The 17,479-nt window shown below is 31.7% G+C and overlaps 2 protein-coding genes across 4 annotated transcripts; both read right to left on the bottom strand.

Annotated features, from left to right (window-relative positions):
• Nucleotides 1-3,780: 3,780 nt before the first annotated feature.
• LOC140039872 (uncharacterized) lies at nt 3,781-17,472 on the bottom strand. 3 transcript variants are annotated; one of them, XM_072085454.1, is made up of 7 exons: nt 17,222-17,472; nt 16,618-16,821; nt 5,787-5,870; nt 5,254-5,340; nt 4,873-4,956; nt 4,694-4,749; nt 3,781-3,958 (listed from the first exon to the last, which is right to left on the bottom strand). In XM_072085454.1, the coding sequence occupies exons 1-6, from the start codon at nt 17,286-17,288 to the stop codon at nt 4,712-4,714; spliced, it is 564 nt and encodes a 187-aa protein (XP_071941555.1). In that variant the 5' UTR covers nt 17,289-17,472; the 3' UTR covers nt 3,781-3,958; nt 4,694-4,711. The 3 variants fall into 3 exon arrangements, with proteins under 3 accessions (XP_071941555.1, XP_071941554.1, XP_071941556.1); XM_072085453.1 differs by having other exon boundaries at nt 3,785-3,958; nt 4,873-4,959; XM_072085455.1 differs by lacking the exons at nt 3,781-3,958; nt 4,694-4,749; nt 4,873-4,956; nt 5,254-5,340; nt 5,787-5,870 and adding exons at nt 12,972-13,334; nt 13,728-13,853; nt 14,210-14,290.
• On the bottom strand, nt 7,844-9,395 carry LOC140039871 (uncharacterized). Its single transcript, XM_072085452.1, has 4 exons — nt 9,245-9,395; nt 8,708-8,839; nt 8,209-8,307; nt 7,844-7,990 (listed from the first exon to the last, which is right to left on the bottom strand). The coding sequence occupies exons 1-4, from the start codon at nt 9,333-9,335 to the stop codon at nt 7,980-7,982; spliced, it is 333 nt and encodes a 110-aa protein (XP_071941553.1). The 5' UTR covers nt 9,336-9,395; the 3' UTR covers nt 7,844-7,979.
• Nucleotides 17,473-17,479: the final 7 nt, after the last annotated feature.

Raw genomic sequence — 17,479 nt, 5'->3', positions numbered from 1 at the left:
TCCAAGATGTGCATTCACATTGATGATGCCTTAAAGAAAGGTAGCAGGGTTATTTTGGTGCGTACAGTTGATACTGATGTCATTGTTATCCTGGTTGGTATTTTCTGCAATCTAATAGCCTGTTATCCTGGTACGTGTATCTGGGTCGCATTTGGCATGGGTAAGCACTTCCAATATTTTAATATAAATACCATCTGCCATAACCTAGGAGAGGATAAGTCAAGAGGGCTGCCAGTTTTTCATGCATTTACTGGGTCCGATACTACATCCCAGTTCTTCGGAAAAGCAAAACACTCCGCATGGGAGACGTGGAACTCATTTCCAGAAGTTACAGAAGCCTTTCTTTTCATGGCACATCACCTTTTCAAATCTCTAGGAGTCAACTCATCTCAATTCCAGTTGCTAGAGGAGTTTACATGTCATCTATACGACAAGACAAGTACTTTAAGAAGTGTTACTAAGCTAAGACAAGATCTTTTTTCAAGAAAGGCACGGACAATGGACAACATTCCTCCTACACAGGTAAGGGGAGCTTCCATATAATTGTCAATTGTCGTTTAATAATTTATTATCAGGTTCATGTTTTTCTTTTATTAAAAGGTAACACCAATCTTTAAATTGTTTATTGCAGGATGCACTTTTACAGCATTCCAACAGATCCATATACCAAGCAAGGATTTGGACCACCAGTCTACAGCCACAGCAGAATGCTCCATCACCAGAAGACTTTGGTTGGACCGAAACCTCGACTAAGAAATACCGGAATGGTGTCCGGCGGGGGATAGTTTATTACCATTAGTTAAGGTCCTATGTAAAGCATCTAGAGGGGTCAGTGATCCATTAGGCGCTATATAAATACTGTTTATTATTATTATTATTACTAAAACCGGCAGTACATGGACACCAGTCTGGACAATACTACCTGAAGCATCCAAGGCATGTAGGGAATTGCTAAAGTGTGGCTGCAAAAAGTTGCCTTTTTGCTCAGGGAACTGCAAGTGCCGTTCAGCAGTGCACTGGTCTTGTTACCCATGCCGTGGAACTTGTTCGTCATCTAGCAACTCTGTACCATTATAAGTGTTTGTTTCCAGATAAATAATTTCATAAAAGTAAAGTTGATAATCACCTCCATGTATTGTTATGGATGCTAACGCCATAATTGTCAGTCAAATGGTCTTTTGTCGGTTTACTAATAGTCCAGTGGTTATTGAGCCCAAGTTTGATACAGTATATGTTTTATATACTTTTTTTCAGTGGTTCCTAATATTATTTTAAAGGAAAGTAACTGGTACAGGATAAATATATTCGTACTATTACAAAAATGAATGTTGTTGTTCTTATAACTACAATGTTCATAACATAGCACAATATTGGCACGTTTTGATTGAAATACCCTTCAATATGACAGAAAATTACATTATTTGACCTATATATTTCGTCACGTCTGAAGAGAAATCATATATTTGTTATGTGTGTATTGTAATGTACATGTCATGAGTTTTTATTTGATACCAAACTTGGTATGTATATACGAAGATTTAAGTTTTCACCTAATTACGTAATACTAAAAAAGGGCGTGGTCCAAATGACGTCGTTAAATTGTTCCGATTTTTGGGCACCCCTTCTAGGATTGTTAGATATACCCTAAAGAAGGTTTGTGCCAAATTTGGTGCTTTTGTCACAAAGTGCACAAAAAAAGTGCTAAGTTACCCTGCTATTAGGAAAAAACTGACCATGGAGAAATATTAAGTTAAATTTTCTCAAGCTATGGACCAAATATTGGATCTGAAATTAGGCAGAAACTGACCATGGAGAAATATTAAGTTAAATTTTCTCAAGCTATGGACCAAACATTGGATCTGAAAAATTTACCTGAAAAACTGTAGGCCTGGAAAAAGTAACATTGTTCAAATTGTCCGTCTAAATTTACTCTTCACTCAAACTAGTTTGACAAAAATGTTGGTAGTGTTTTTATTACATCATCGTGTCGATCGGGCTCATCACATTTGTCATTTGTATGTAGAGCTTTAGACTATAATATAATTATGGTTTATAAGTAAAATGATTCATTCATTTATTTATTTATTTTTCTACGTGCACAATGGCCTATTTAAAGTCTGATTTTATTAATCTTAAATTTTGAATTTTCAAATTTCTCTCCAATCATTCGAATGCGTTTGATCATCATATTAATAGTAGGCCTAACAAACGAACGCTTTCATCCGTGTCTATTGTGTATTGTATTCAGCGGTCAACTATGAGGCGTTACTGATGTTTTCATATTATTGATTAATATAAAAATACATTTTGAGTTATTCAATAATTAAACGAAATAAATCATATTTTGAATTATTAGAAATACGACAATAAAACAAGTTTACATTATTTTGTTCTGTATTCTATAAGTTTTGTTCAAAACCTAAATTAGATGAATGTGGAAACTTGAAATGCGCATTCCAATTATAGGCTAAAGTTAATGATTATTAGTTCTAAAGCTCTGTCTGCACTATCAAACTTTATGTGACAAAAAATGTGATGTGCCACACGGACATGATGATGTCATATCACTACCATATTTGAGCATATCACTACCATAATTATTTGGCCACATCACATTTTTTTTGTTAAATTAGTTTGATAATGTAGGTATACATAGCTTTAGGCCGGTTTATTGTACAAACAATTTTGGTGCTTTTATATAATTGTTTTATTTTGCCTCATATTTAATTTGCATTAGAAGCTTGGGGTAACACTTATAAAACTCATTTAAAACCAGTATATTTGACACAAAAACGTATTAGTGGCCTATACTCACATTGCCTTATTCTGATAGATTTAGCACCAATATCATATATATAACTTCAAATTTTAAATATTTATCAGCAGTATCAGTATTTGTCTACTTTATTTGTCTATGATAGTTTACATGGTCAATTTTCGGAGACAACTCCTAAATATTTCATTTTTCAACAAGGTCACATACAAGTGAAATGTGTATATACAAATAGACATTTTATCAGGTATTCTGGTGATTTAATGTTTTTTTAACAAAAAGCAAATTTTAAAATAAATAAAGAAATATTATTTGTTTGTTTAATTTAAGATATTTATTTATTTCTAAAAGAGAAGTATATATTGGAGAGAAAGTCTGTTTAAAAAAATGTTTTATGTGTATTCATGTTTAGAAAGGTAGCCCTGATTTATTTATATAACTATTTATTTTTCAATGTTTAGGGCCTAGCTGAACTTTTAATTTATTTTTTAGCCCTTTCTTTTATATAGTAGGCCCTATGTTTTATTTATGTTAAAATATTTATACTTTATATTTATGGGTATGTAAAAGAAAAATAATCACATTAAAAAATACTGAATTATATTAATTTTTTTCTTGTTTAAAAGGTGTAAAAACATGGTTAAACTAGAGGGTACTCTGAGACTACAAACCTCCGCCTACATAAAATATCCCCGGAAAATATATATATATATTTCTTTTTTAATTTTCTTTATTAGTTCTAAGTGTAAATAGGCTAACTGCACACTACAAAGTTGTGGATGAGAGTTTGGTGTAATGGTTATGTATCCAGCCTCTCACAGTTTTTTTAAATTATTTTTTTGTGAACCTAATTGATCTTTGACCCTGACCCTTCAAAATTTAACCACAATTATAATATGATGAATCATTGATCATTGTGGTTAAGTTTTTGTGAGAATTGAACTGTGGCCTCCAGGCTGTTCACAGACACACACACACGCACCCCTACAGGGGTGAAAACATAACCTCCTTGGCGGAGGTAACTACAATTTAGAAAGCAAATATGAATACAATACACCATAATTATTTTATTTATTTCTATAATTATTGATCGATGATGATATGATCAAAGTTATTACTGTATGTTGACATGATGTACTTTCATTTCAGCAGCAAATATGGCCAGAATTTAAAACATCGGTATGCCTATAATAAAAAAAGAAATAGTTACAATACTATAATAATGTTTAAGTAAGTACTGTATAATGGAAGTAACGTACTTCAATCTTAGTAATGCTGAGTCAAATTGTTATATGGTGGGTCACATTACTGCATTTATGTTTCAATATTTTATTGCAATAAAACTAAAGTTAGGTTTATACCAGTTTTCAGAGTCAATTGTTACTAACTCACCATATGAAAAACTGATTTTTAAGTTTTAGAGAAAAAGGCTTTATAAACATAATCATGAAATATTTTCTGGATATTTTTTTTAGATGGAGATCTATTCTTTTTTTTCTCTTTGAATTTTGCTTATTTATGTAATGTTCAAGATGAATGGAAATAAAGAAAAAAAGAAGAAAGAAATATCTACTTTTAATTTCTTAGCAATGCAAATGAATAGAACATTTCAAATCAAAATGTTGGTTAAAAAAATGAATTTTCATGTTTTGTCAGTTTCTACTTCTGATAATAATCAAATGTTTGACTAAACTGTAGGCTTCTTTTCAAGATTACTTTTGCAAACAACATCGGCTTCTTTTTGGAATATTTTATGGTATCTTTATGCTCATATTAGAAAATGAACAAAATAAGAGAATATATAATCTCCTAAAAATGTAGTGGGTTATATATAGGCCTACAGTATTTTCCTTCAGCTTAACTGTCAACTGTAGGTTAGGCTTAACTGTCAATTGTAGGTTAGGCCTATCTGTAACTTACCCCAGTGAATAGAAATGTTCATGCTACATCCGGTAAGACGATGCATTGTCCACAAACTGTAAGATATGCAGATGATATGTGAAAACAGATTTTATTATTAATATCATTATTTAATCAATTCACTTTGTTTGCACTTTTTGCGTTCCATACTTTATTAGTTCAAAAAAGTATTTGCTTACGTAAGTCTCGAACATCGCAGAAACATCTACATCTCCCACTATGACCGCGAAATCCACTACATGGGTAACACTCAGTACACCGAGCTTCTAAAGAATAATAAATGCAAGTCAATTCAAAGTTACTTTACTTTAGTTACTTTAGGTCTATGCGAATTTAAAGTATGAAATTAAAGATAGAAATTGAGTCATATTTTCTATGTAATATTTTCAAGATCATCACCTGGATAAAAAGAAAATTAACAATTTGTAACTTGATTTTGTATCGGTTCATCATGTTAAATGATTCATTAAAATGACTGTAGGCCTATGAAACTTGCTTTGATTTTTCTTAGTACAATTTACAACATATTTTCAGGAAAATTCAATATGAGTTTCACTTACGTATTTCAGGAGGACATACACACGTTGCACATCCGTGAGTATTATCAACCAATATACAATCGACCGAACATAATAATTGAGAACAACCTATAAATTAATAATAAAATTCATATGAATCTCTCACGTGATCATGGGGAGAAGGGAGAAAAGGTGCCCTTAGAAAAGATTCTTCATCGAAGAAATTCCGAATAAGGTTAATAAGTAGCGTCCATCGTTAGTTAGTTTAATTCAACTCACAGTATTATTTACTATCTTACTGTACAAAAGTGTTGGCATTAATATTTATATAATTATTTAGACTTTATCCTCGCGCCAATTTTTTAGTTGTGTGTGTTAGCGTACGTATTACACCATCGAACGCTTCCATCAATCAATCAAAAAAAAAATTCACACTCCTGAACAAATAATACAACCTCTCGACTGAATGTTATAGGCCTACACGTCCAGAATTAGTTATTTCCAATCATTGACATCTAAATAATAGCGTAGCTTTCGTAATTTATTCAAATAATAATATCATAAACAAAACTTACCATCGTCAGGACAATCGCATGTTGGACATCCTTTATCATCAGAACCACTTATAGAACAACCAGGTGGACAGACAGGAGGACAGCCTAGAAATTAATGTGAAATCGTTCCGTTAATCTTTGTTTTGCACATTGTACCCAAAACTAAGTTCCTTATCATTTCCCTGACAGCGTTTGATTCCCTTTAAATAATAATTAGTTATTTAGAATTTAAATTTAAATGAAAGTGTTGATTTATGGAGGTAAACAAATTATTTTTTATCTCCATGGTTGCTTCGTAATTTATTTAAACATATTTATTATCTATTTCCTTAAAAAAAAAAAACTTACCATCGTCAGCCAGGCATCCTGACAAAATCCGGCTAGGAAAGATTTCGGGAACGACCGTTTAAGGCCAAATGAAAGTGTCTGTCGAATATTATTGTTGAAAGACGGATAGATCAATTTATAGTCTTGATCATTGATCTAAACTTTATTTATAATTTTACTCCATTTAAAACTAAAATATACTCTTATAGCTTTATTTTTCAAATACCTTTATAATGGAATTTGAGTACTGCGATTTCTTATCATTATGCCTACAGATTGGCGAAATATCCACTTGAACTACTAGGCCTAACATTTTCTAACAATAGATATGGATTTAAATATGTACATCAATTTAATGTAATACTAATACAAGTTTCCAATTCCTCCATGATAAAAAAAAAAAAAAATGGGGCATAGCATGAACACAGAGCGCTGTGAGTAGGAGAGCAAAGACCACCGACTTCATCATGGACCTTTGAAGTGTTATCATTATTATTTTGTAAGATGATTTTATATAGGCGTATAGGCTTTAGTTTGCTAATCTGTAAATCCGAGTTAATTTTAATTTGAGGCGTTCTCCAATTACATACGTTTTTACATAATCTTTATTAAGAGATCTTGGGAGGGATTAAACAATGCCAATATTTTTCAATGGACCATCATCACATTTTTTTTTTCTACAGAAGTGCACAATGGCTTATTTAAAGTCTGATTTTATTAATCCTAATTGTTCATGTTTTGGGGGAGAATACATCTTTTATAAGCTAAAACAAAATTTAAAATAAACTAAATTGCGTCCCCACACGGCATTGTCATCAGAATAGCCTAAAGACGATGTGTGTACCTTTTCTAATTCCAAATGTCCACCTATAATAGCTTATTTAAGACGTCCCATCGAGAGCGTTTGAGTTCGCTGTTTAAAGGGTCGTTCACACCTGTTCCGGCACGGTTCCAGTCCGGCGCCGAAAAATCCAATCGAACGTCAATGTTTCGATTTTACGCGGCTACGCGCATATCGATTGGTGCATAGCCGCGTGAAAACGAAACATTGATGTTCGATTCGCCGGACCGGAACCGTGCCGGAACAGGTGTGAAAGACCCTTTATCCTCTTCCATCTGGACACTATTGATCCAACTTTCAAGTCATACTAGTTCTCTACGCGTCGTCCGACGGTTTTGAAAACATGGCATGCATATACTAGGGTAATAGGTAAACAAAGCTATAGGCCTAGAGAGAAAATATTCGTACTTCAACCGGATGCAGAATTATGACGTCATAAACATGGTACCAATCGAAAAAAGTGCGATTGATAAAGTACTACTCCTCCCGTATTCGTTGTGGTATTGAGCTGAGATTTGGCATGACTATACTACAGGGACATGTATCCTCAAGTCAAAGCTTTAGAGCTGGATTTTTTTTATTTCAAACCGGATGCAGCCATGACGTCTCGAAGATGGTACCTTGGTGCCAAACGATTTTCTTCGTAATATAGCCGTGTTTGGTATAAAAAAACCTATTTATGATAAGTCTGTAGTTTATTTTTTATGTTTGACGCTCAAGTAGTATACGTATGAAACGCCATATGTGCCAAAATGTTTATCGTTTTACTAGTATTAAGTCAAAACACCGTCTGGAACCCAGACTACATGCCTGCCTGTTATGATGGCCGATCCATGGTGGCCGATCCATATAAGTAGGAGCTTAGTCTTGCTACGTACACAAAATAAAGAAACGATATTGCTGTCTAAGTTTTCTTTTTTCATTTTTTTATTAATTGCAAAGATAAAGAAATTATATAAACAGTATTTTCATGAATGTGACACGTCATTGGTCATCGAATTCCAAAGTTGCTGTTTCGCGCATCTTAAATCAGTGCGTCTGTTATATTATCCCAGACCTAAAATATAAAGAAAACATCTTCACAGTTGTAGATTAATTAATAACTCCAGCACATTTCTCTGGCTGATAAGATTGTCATTTATGTACCCTTTTTGAACTGTTTGTTATAATTACATATTTTCTGCCATGATAACAATCAGATATAAACTGATAACACTTTGGCAGTTACTGAAACTAATAGTCATTGCTATGAGAATGTATTTGAAATCCTCTCACGTGTTCCACGATCCACATCACGACGAGAACACAGACATTTTGCACATCCGTTACGAATACCAATGTTTAAACAACCACTCGGACAAATAGGAGAACAACCTATAAATTGATATTGAAATTCCGATGAATGTAGCACGTGATCACCTATTTAGTTTATGGAGTAAATGAAGAGGCGACACACCATCGCCGTGTATACCATCCTGCATCCTGGCAAAATTCGGCTAGGAAAGACTTCGGGAGCGACCGTCTAAAGCTCTTGTTGTCGAATTATTTTGAAAGACAGATAGATCAATTTATAGTCCTTAATTTAAAATTATGTGTGAAAACAGTTAAAAACTAATGATAGATTCGTTTACTTTGAAATTGTGTTTTCTCTCTCTGAACAAATAATTTTTTTGTTTAGAATGCACATAATGTCACATAATATCCAAAGATTAGATTAAAAAAAAGTTATTTCCCTGAAAAAAAAAGAACTGTATATAGATATAGAGTAACTTACCACCGGGTGGTCCAGGTGGTGGTGGTCGAGGTGGAGGGAGTTCTTTAGGATAAAGATAACACTCACATCTTGGACATAGGTCAGGACCAAGACCACGGTTTGCACAGCCAAGTGGACAAACCTGAGAACAGCCTATACATTAATATTGTTAGAACAAAATTATGCCAGAGCTGAAACATAATGTGCGACTATCTCAAACGAGGTTCTACACAGTACAAGAAGGTATGATGACAAATGAAAACTTTTTGTAGGCATATCTGACCTTCTTTTGTACGTATACGAAGCTATAAAAGACGATATATAATTTTACTCCTAAACTGAAATATACTCTTTATATAACTTTATTTTTCAAAATAATTTTATAATAGAATTTGAGGATTGTAATTTCTTATAATTACATATTGTAAAAATATCCACTTTAACTACTAGGCCTATAATTTTCTAACAATAAATATGGATTTAAACATGTACATCAATTTAAATGTAATACTAATACACGTTTCCAATTTCTTCATGATAACAAAGAAAAAAACTTACCGTAGGGTATTCTAGCATGAACACAGAGTGCTGTAAGCAAGAGGAGAGCAAAGACCACCGACTTCATCATGGACCTTTGAAGTGTTATCATTATTATGTTGTAAGATGATTTTATATAGGCTTTAGTTTTCTAATCTGTAAATCCAAGTTACTTCCAAATGGCGTGCTGCTCCGGATATATACGTCGTTTTACATAATCCTAATCAGGATCTTAAAGGGATTAAAAGCAATTTTAATATTTCCTTTATATGGATATACCTCGATACAGGGATGATCGTTAATTTTGATTATGGGGTAAAACATAGGTAGCTTGGTTCAATACATGAAAGGAGCTTGTTAAATATATTTCATTTATATTTTCTTTTTGAAATATCATTTTGATCTGAACCACATACAACAACATACAAAAGACAAGTTATAGACACTTAGTTCAAGAAGTCTACAGAAATTGGTGCACTTTAGTATTTAGGACTTCCTTCTTTATGATCAGTCTAGAGGATGATGTTATTTTATTTTTGCTTAAAATTGTTGCAATGGGGTAATTATTCGTAAGATATTTAAAGCTGATATATGTTAAATATGTAAATAATAGTAATAACAATAATAATTGATGTAATATTAATAACAATGATAATTGATGTAATTTTAATACAATAATAATTGATGTAATATTGATAACAATAATAATTGATGTAATATTGATAAAAATAATAATTGATGTAATAATAATAACAATAATAATTGATGTAATATTAATAACAATAATAATTGATGTAATAATAATAACACTAATAATAACAATAATAATTGATGTAATATTAATAACAATAATAATTGATGTAATAGTGATAACAATAATAATTGATGTAATATTGATAACAATAACAATTGATGTAATATTGATAACAATAATAATTGATGTAATATTGATAACAATAATAATTGATGTAATAATAATAACAACAATAATTGATGTAATATTAATAACAATAATAATTGATGTAATATTAATAACAATAATAATTTATGTAATAATAATAACAATGATAATTGAGGTAATATTAATAACAATAATAATTGATGTAATATTGATAACAATAATAATTGATGTAATATTGATATCAATAATAATTGATGTAATAATAATAACAATGATAATTGATGTAATATTAATAACAATAATAATTGATGTAATATTGATAACAATAATAATTGATGTAATATTGATAACAATAATAATTGATGTAATAATAATAACAATGATAATTGATGTAATATTGATAACAATAATAATTGATGTAATATTAATAACAATAATAATTGATGTAATATTGATAACAATAATAATTGATGTAATATTGATAACAATAACAATTGATGTAATAATAATAACAATAATAATTGATGTAATATTAATAACAATAGTAATTGATGTAATATTAATAATAATAATTGATGTAATATTAATAATGATAATAATTAATTAATATGTTGTAATACAAATAAAGAAACGATATTGTTTTGTAAGTTTTCTTAATTTTTTATTACAATTTCATTTTTTATTCAAGTTGTGCCGAAATGTAATATTAATAAAAATAATAATTGATGTAATAATAATAACAATAATAATTTATGTAATAATAATAACAATGATAATTGATGTAATATTAATAACAATAATAATTGATGGTTTTTTTTTTGTTTTTTTTTTTATTTTTTTTTTTTATTAAAATGTAATATTTACTTGTTTACTTGTTTACTTGTTTACTTGTTTCCGGAGCTCAGCAATGCTGGGTCCGGAGTCGAGGCTAGGCTATGCCTATAAGCCCCTCTTGATAATTACATCAACTCTTGAATATGGCGCAAATTTAAGAGGGTGGTTGGACCATGCCCGTTCAAGACCGGACTTAAATTGATTGGTTGATCTTGAAGCTACTACATCCTCCGATAACGAATTCCATAATATAATAGCTTTTCGACCAAATGAGTCCCTCATCCAATTTGTGTGTGAGAACTTAAATTTTAATTTAAAAGAATGACCACGTGTTCTAACATCTTCATCACGCTCAAAAAAAGAATCAGCAGAAATACTATCCACTCCATGTAAAATTTTAAAAATCTGTATCAAATGAGCTCTTTGCCTTCTGTATGCGAGAGTAGGTAGGTTGAGAATTTTCAGCCTTTCTGAATAAGGTAAATGACGAATGGAAAAAATAAGCTTGGTGGCACGTTCTTGGACTTTTTCCAATAGGTCTTCCTCCTTACAATGTAGCGAGTTAAAAACAACGTTGCAGTATTCCAAGGTCGGACGAATAATAGCTTTATATAAACGAAGAAACCCATCCATATTTAAAAACTTGAAAGCTCGATATACCATGCCCAACTTCCGATTTGCTCTCATTGCTACATCTGCCACATGTACATTAAAAACAAGTTTAGAGTCAATAGTAACACCGAGGTCTTTTTCATGATCAACTTCATTCAATAAGAAACCACGCATGGCATACAGATGTTTGTTGTTTTTCTTCCCAAAGTGCATTACTTTGCACTTACCCTCGTTAAAAGGTAATTGCCATTTGTCAGACCAGTCACATGCTTTCTCTAAATCTTCTTGTAGAACTTGAGCATCATTCACAGTGTTAACTACTCTATACAATTTAGTATCATCTGCAAACATGCATACAGAGGAGGAAATAACAGAAGGTAAATCATTTATAAACATAATGAAAAGAACAGGTCCAACGACGCTTCCTTGCGGGATACCACTACGAACATCAGCCCAATCTGAAACACATCCATTGACACTAACCCGTTGTTGTCTATCGTTAAGAAATTCTTGAAACCAGTTTAGAAGTTTACCTCTAATACCCAATGCACTCATTTTCAGAAGGAGTCTATGATGAGGCACACTATCGAAAGCCTTCTTGTAGTCAAGGTAGATACAATCAAAACAATCCTGATTATCAAAATAAGAAAACCAGAAAAATATTGATAAATTGAATATTGAGAAAATATTGATAATAATAATTGATGTAATATTGATAACAATAATAATTGATGTAATAATAATAACAATGATAATTGATGTAATATTAATAACAATAATAATTGATGTAATATTGATAACAATAATAATTGATGTAATATTGATAACAATAATAATTGATGTAATAATAATAACAATAATAATTGATGTAATATTGATAACAATAATAATTGATGTAATATTAATAACAATAATAATTGATGTAATATTGATAACAATAATAATTGATGTAATATTGATAACAATAACAATTGATGTAATAATAATAACAATAATAATTGATGTAATATTAATAACAATAGTAATTGATGTAATATTAATAATAATAATTGATGTAATATTAATAATGATAATAATTAATTAATATGTTGTAATACAAATAAAGAAACGATATTGTTTTGTAAGTTTTCTTAATTTTTTATTACAATTTCATTTTTTATTCAAGTTGTGCCGAAATGTAATATTAATAACAATAATAATTGATGTAATATTGATAACAATAATAATTGATGTAATATTGATAACAATAACAATTGATGTAATAATAATAACAATAATAATTGATGTAATATTAATAACAATAGTAATTGATGTAATATTAATAATAATAATTGATGTAATATTAATAATGATAATAATTAATTAATATGTTGTAATACAAATAAAGAAACGATATTGTTTTGTAAGTTTTCTTAATTTTTTATTACAATTTCATTTTTTATTCAAGTTGTGCCGAAAATATACAGTGCTTATTGTCGTTATTGAGATTAATTGCCAGTTTATGTGGTGATCATAAAGAAACATGTGAAAGTATTATAAGACCACATACCACAAAAAGACCCGTACTAAGACATAACCTGAACTTAAATAACATCCCTATATTTTAGAAACTGGTATAATGATGATGAAGAAAAAAAAGAGATAATTAAATGATATAAACAACTTGAAGAAAAGTATTTTCATGAATGTGACGCATCATTGATCACCGAATTCCAAAGTTGATGGTTCGCATCTTAATTCAGTGCGCCTTTTTTCCAGCCAGGGCTAAAATATAAAGAAAAAAACAGATCATAACCACACATCTTTACCACACATTTCATGATTGTCTGGTTTTAACGTGTAACATGCCACGACAAGAGTCGATCCATAAATGCTCCAATGGCCTGTTACTGTACTGTATCAAGAAGAAGATTCCGGGTTCGAATCTCGGTTGAGTTGTTTCTTATTCTTCACAGACTATAAATCAATTATTAATTCCAATACATTTATCATTCCAGTGATTTAAATATTTTCTCATGCATCTTTTTACCCAACCATTTGTTACTTATTACATATTTTATTTCACTTCAATTACAATCGAATATAAACCGATTATGCTTTCATTTGAAACTAATAATAATAAACTATAATATGTAAATGTATCTGAAATCATCTTACGTCTACGAGGCCAACGAGCTTTGAGTGCTCTCTTCTTTCGAAAGATCTCAAGACAGTTGCAAATAAGACATCCATCTTCAGAGTACTGTGGAGGGCCGTCGGTTAGACATGGGCATAGCGGACATCCTGTAAAATATGCCATAATAACACAATGTGTAAGCAAGCAAGTAAGTGAGGTAAGCAAAGCGAACGGACGAGCGAACGGACGATCGAACGGGCAGAACAGACTTCATTCTATGTAAACAAATGCTGATGAATAATCTTCCAGTCCAATTATTATTATTATTACATTATGGATTCCGATCCATTAGACCGGATAACAACACCATGGGAAATGGGTGCAGTGTTTAATAATTCCGAATTCTGTACAAAATGTATTATGTATGTGAGTTTTCGTCGGACACCTGAACGAATCAAGGCTCCCTGAACGTGTTACATTTTAAAGGAAATCAGACAAGAAGCTGAGAACGGTGTTTGCTTACTTGGAGGTTCGTAGCAGAGGCATTGACATATCCCATCTGGTGTAGTGATTGATGTACACGAGAAGGAGCAAGCTCCACAGCCTAAAGAATATAAATGCAAGTCAATTCAAAGTATTAACCTAGGCATACGAACATTTTTTAAATAAAAGATATAGAATAGAGTAATTCAAAAGGAAACACTATCTTTTCTTAATCCCAACGTGGTAATTAGCCATAACCATATAGTGCATATTTATAACAACTTATAGGCCTAGTTACTCGAAAATAATGAATATAATTATTTAGACTTTTTTTCCCTCAAGCATCCATCAATCAATCAAACAAACTATTTATTCAATCAAATTCACCCTGAACAGATTTAAGTCAACCTCTCGACTGAAAGCTATAGGTATACACGTCCAGAATTTGTTATTTTCCAATAATTGACATCTAATTTATTCAAATATTATCATATTTCCTTTTAAAAAAAACGTACCATCGCCAGGTGGTGGGGGTTCAGGATGAGGAAGGGGACACTCGCAATTGAGACATCCATTACCATCAAAACCACTATAAAAACAATCAGGTGGACAGTCTGGAGGAGGACAGACTAGAAATGTGAAATCGTTCCGTTGAATATTTGTTAATCAATTGCGCCCAAAACTAAGTTCATCATCATTGCCCGGAAAATGTGTGATTCCCTTTTAATAACATAACCTCCGCAAAGACGAAACGCAACAGCCGTGCAAACTTTGGGAAACAATGCCCTTTATTAGATTTTTGTGATCTACTTTAGTGTTCAGGATATAATTATTATTGTACTAGTACGGGTAATATGCCCAGACTCATTAGTTTCATCTATATATAAATTATGGTTAATTCTGACATAGGCGAGCACAATGGAAACACTTCGGTAAAAATCTCTGCCTTGAATACCTACCTGATCTATCTCAGATGTACTGCTCTTTAAACAAAATGTATGATTTCAACGGTAGATTTTCAACTCAATTTTAATTCTACGCGGTCAAAGTAATTTCCGGGTTCAAGATGAGATCACATTGCAACAACCTGGTTTCAACTAAGTTGGCCCTTAGTGGCTATAGCCATTTTAGTTTTTTGTTATTTTAGGAACGGACAGCGCGTGTGTGAAGGTACAGTAGTTAAAAAATAAAAATTATAATGCAAATTAATAAAGATGCAATTAGATATAGGCCTACGCCATGAAGCATCGGAATATATTGTGGGCAATATTATTATGAAATTACATTGGGAGATTTGATGATAAGATATTTTGTTTAAAATCGAGTGGAATCCCGATAGCCGAGTTTTATTGAGTAAGCTGACAGGAATAACTTTAGGCTATCTGTTCTGTGTCCCTTTTGGACCGGGATGTCTGCCCATGTTGCAAGCCGTCTAAAATGTCTTCTTTCTTGGGCCGAAACGGCCCACTCCGTCGCGAAAGTTAGTTTCAAAAGATGTTTAAATGAAATAATGTATTAATTATTAGGATGTTATTTATTTGAATAAAGGCCTCTTCAATAAATCATCACTTTGATTAATAATCCCCCCCCCCCCTCCTCCCAACCCAACTATCTAACTCATCCACATTTATAATACACACAGTATTGTATTATTTATAATAACACAATTATACTATTTGTAGTAGAATTCATCGCACTGTTATCTACAATTTACCAAGTTATTGTGATTCTTTTTTACCACTTTTCATATCTATTAGAAGATTTCATTTGATTATAAATGCTACCATATTATTAAAACTAACAAATTAAACATATCTCTCGAATAAGCGCCTTCATCAAACGAACTCCTCCTCCCCTCCCCTATAAGGGCCCTACCAAACAATAAACACTATACTTTAAAATGTTCTTAGTTATCTAAGACACTGTGAAACAGAGTAGGTTTAGTTTTACGAATATCAAGCATTTTCAATAATGGTAACCGACAAAAAACGTACAAGAAGAACGTCCTTCTAAAACCTTTTTACCCGAGTCATTATCATTCCGAGAACCATTGTCTAGGGGGGAAGCGAGCGAAGCGAGCTCACCCTCTAGTGAATGATAATGATGGACCTAAGGAGTAAGGCTACTTGTAATTTTCATGTTGTGTTGTTGTGTCGTTATTCAAATTCAAACTTTAAAAATATGGAACACAATCGGAAACGGGCTGGAAGACGACTGGCCATCGCCCATATTATCATCCTGACAAATCCGGCTAGGAAAGACTTCGGGATCGGCCGTTAAGGCCAACTGCAAGGAGTGTTAGGCCTACTTCATCCTTGTTGTTGAATTATTTTGATTACTAATTTTCTTTATCTTAACTATAGTACTGTAAGGCCTATTTTTTTTCAAATTAGTATAATGTGTGAAAACAGCTAAAAAGATAGACATTAATAATTATGAGTAACTTACCACCGGGTGGTCCAGGTGGTGGTGGTCCAGGTGGTGGTGGTCCAGGTGGTGGTGGTCCAGGTGGTGGTGGTCCAGGTGGTGGTGGTCCAGGTGGTGGTGGTCCAGGTGGTGGTCCAGGTTGTTGAGGAAAACACTCACATATTGGACATCCGAAAGAATCAAGACCAATGTTTGAACAACCAAACGGGCAGATCGGAGGGCAGCCTATACATTAATAATTATTATTAGAACAAAATTATGCCCGGACCTGAAACAACAGGAGGGTATGTTAATAGATGAAAGTGTTGGCATATCTTATTTATTGTGAAACTAACTAACAAATTATAAAAAACAAACAATATATAATTTACTACAAACGTAAAATATACTCCATATAGACCTTTATCTTTATTCTTAAAATTAACTTTATTTATAATGGAATTTGAGTATTGCATTTTCTTATCATTAGGCCTACAGACTGGCAAAATATCCACTTCAACTACTAGGCCTAAAAATTAACATAATTTTCTAACACAAGATATGAATTTAAATAATGTACATCAGTTTAAAATGTTAGTAAAGTTCACATTCCAATTCCTCCATTATAAAAAAAAAAGAAACTTACCGGGAAAAGCATGAACACAGATCGCTGTGAGCAGGAGAGCAAAGACCACCGACTTCATCATGGACATTTTTTAAGTCTTATCATTATTATTTTGTAAAATGATTTTATATAGGCTTTAGTTTTCTAATCTGTAAATCCTAGTTAATTCCAATTTGAGGCGTGCTGCTCCGGATACATACGCCTTTTTACGTAATCCTAATCAGTGATCTTGGGAGGGATTGAGTAATTTTTACGCCGAGTGTGTTAAAGAGTCGATAT

The sequence above is a fragment of the Antedon mediterranea genome, chromosome 2, assembly GCF_964355755.1.
Source record: "Antedon mediterranea chromosome 2, ecAntMedi1.1, whole genome shotgun sequence".
NCBI classification, from domain to species: Eukaryota; Metazoa; Echinodermata; class Crinoidea; order Comatulida; family Antedonidae; genus Antedon; species Antedon mediterranea.
This window is presented reverse-complemented; position numbering and strand designations above follow the sequence as displayed.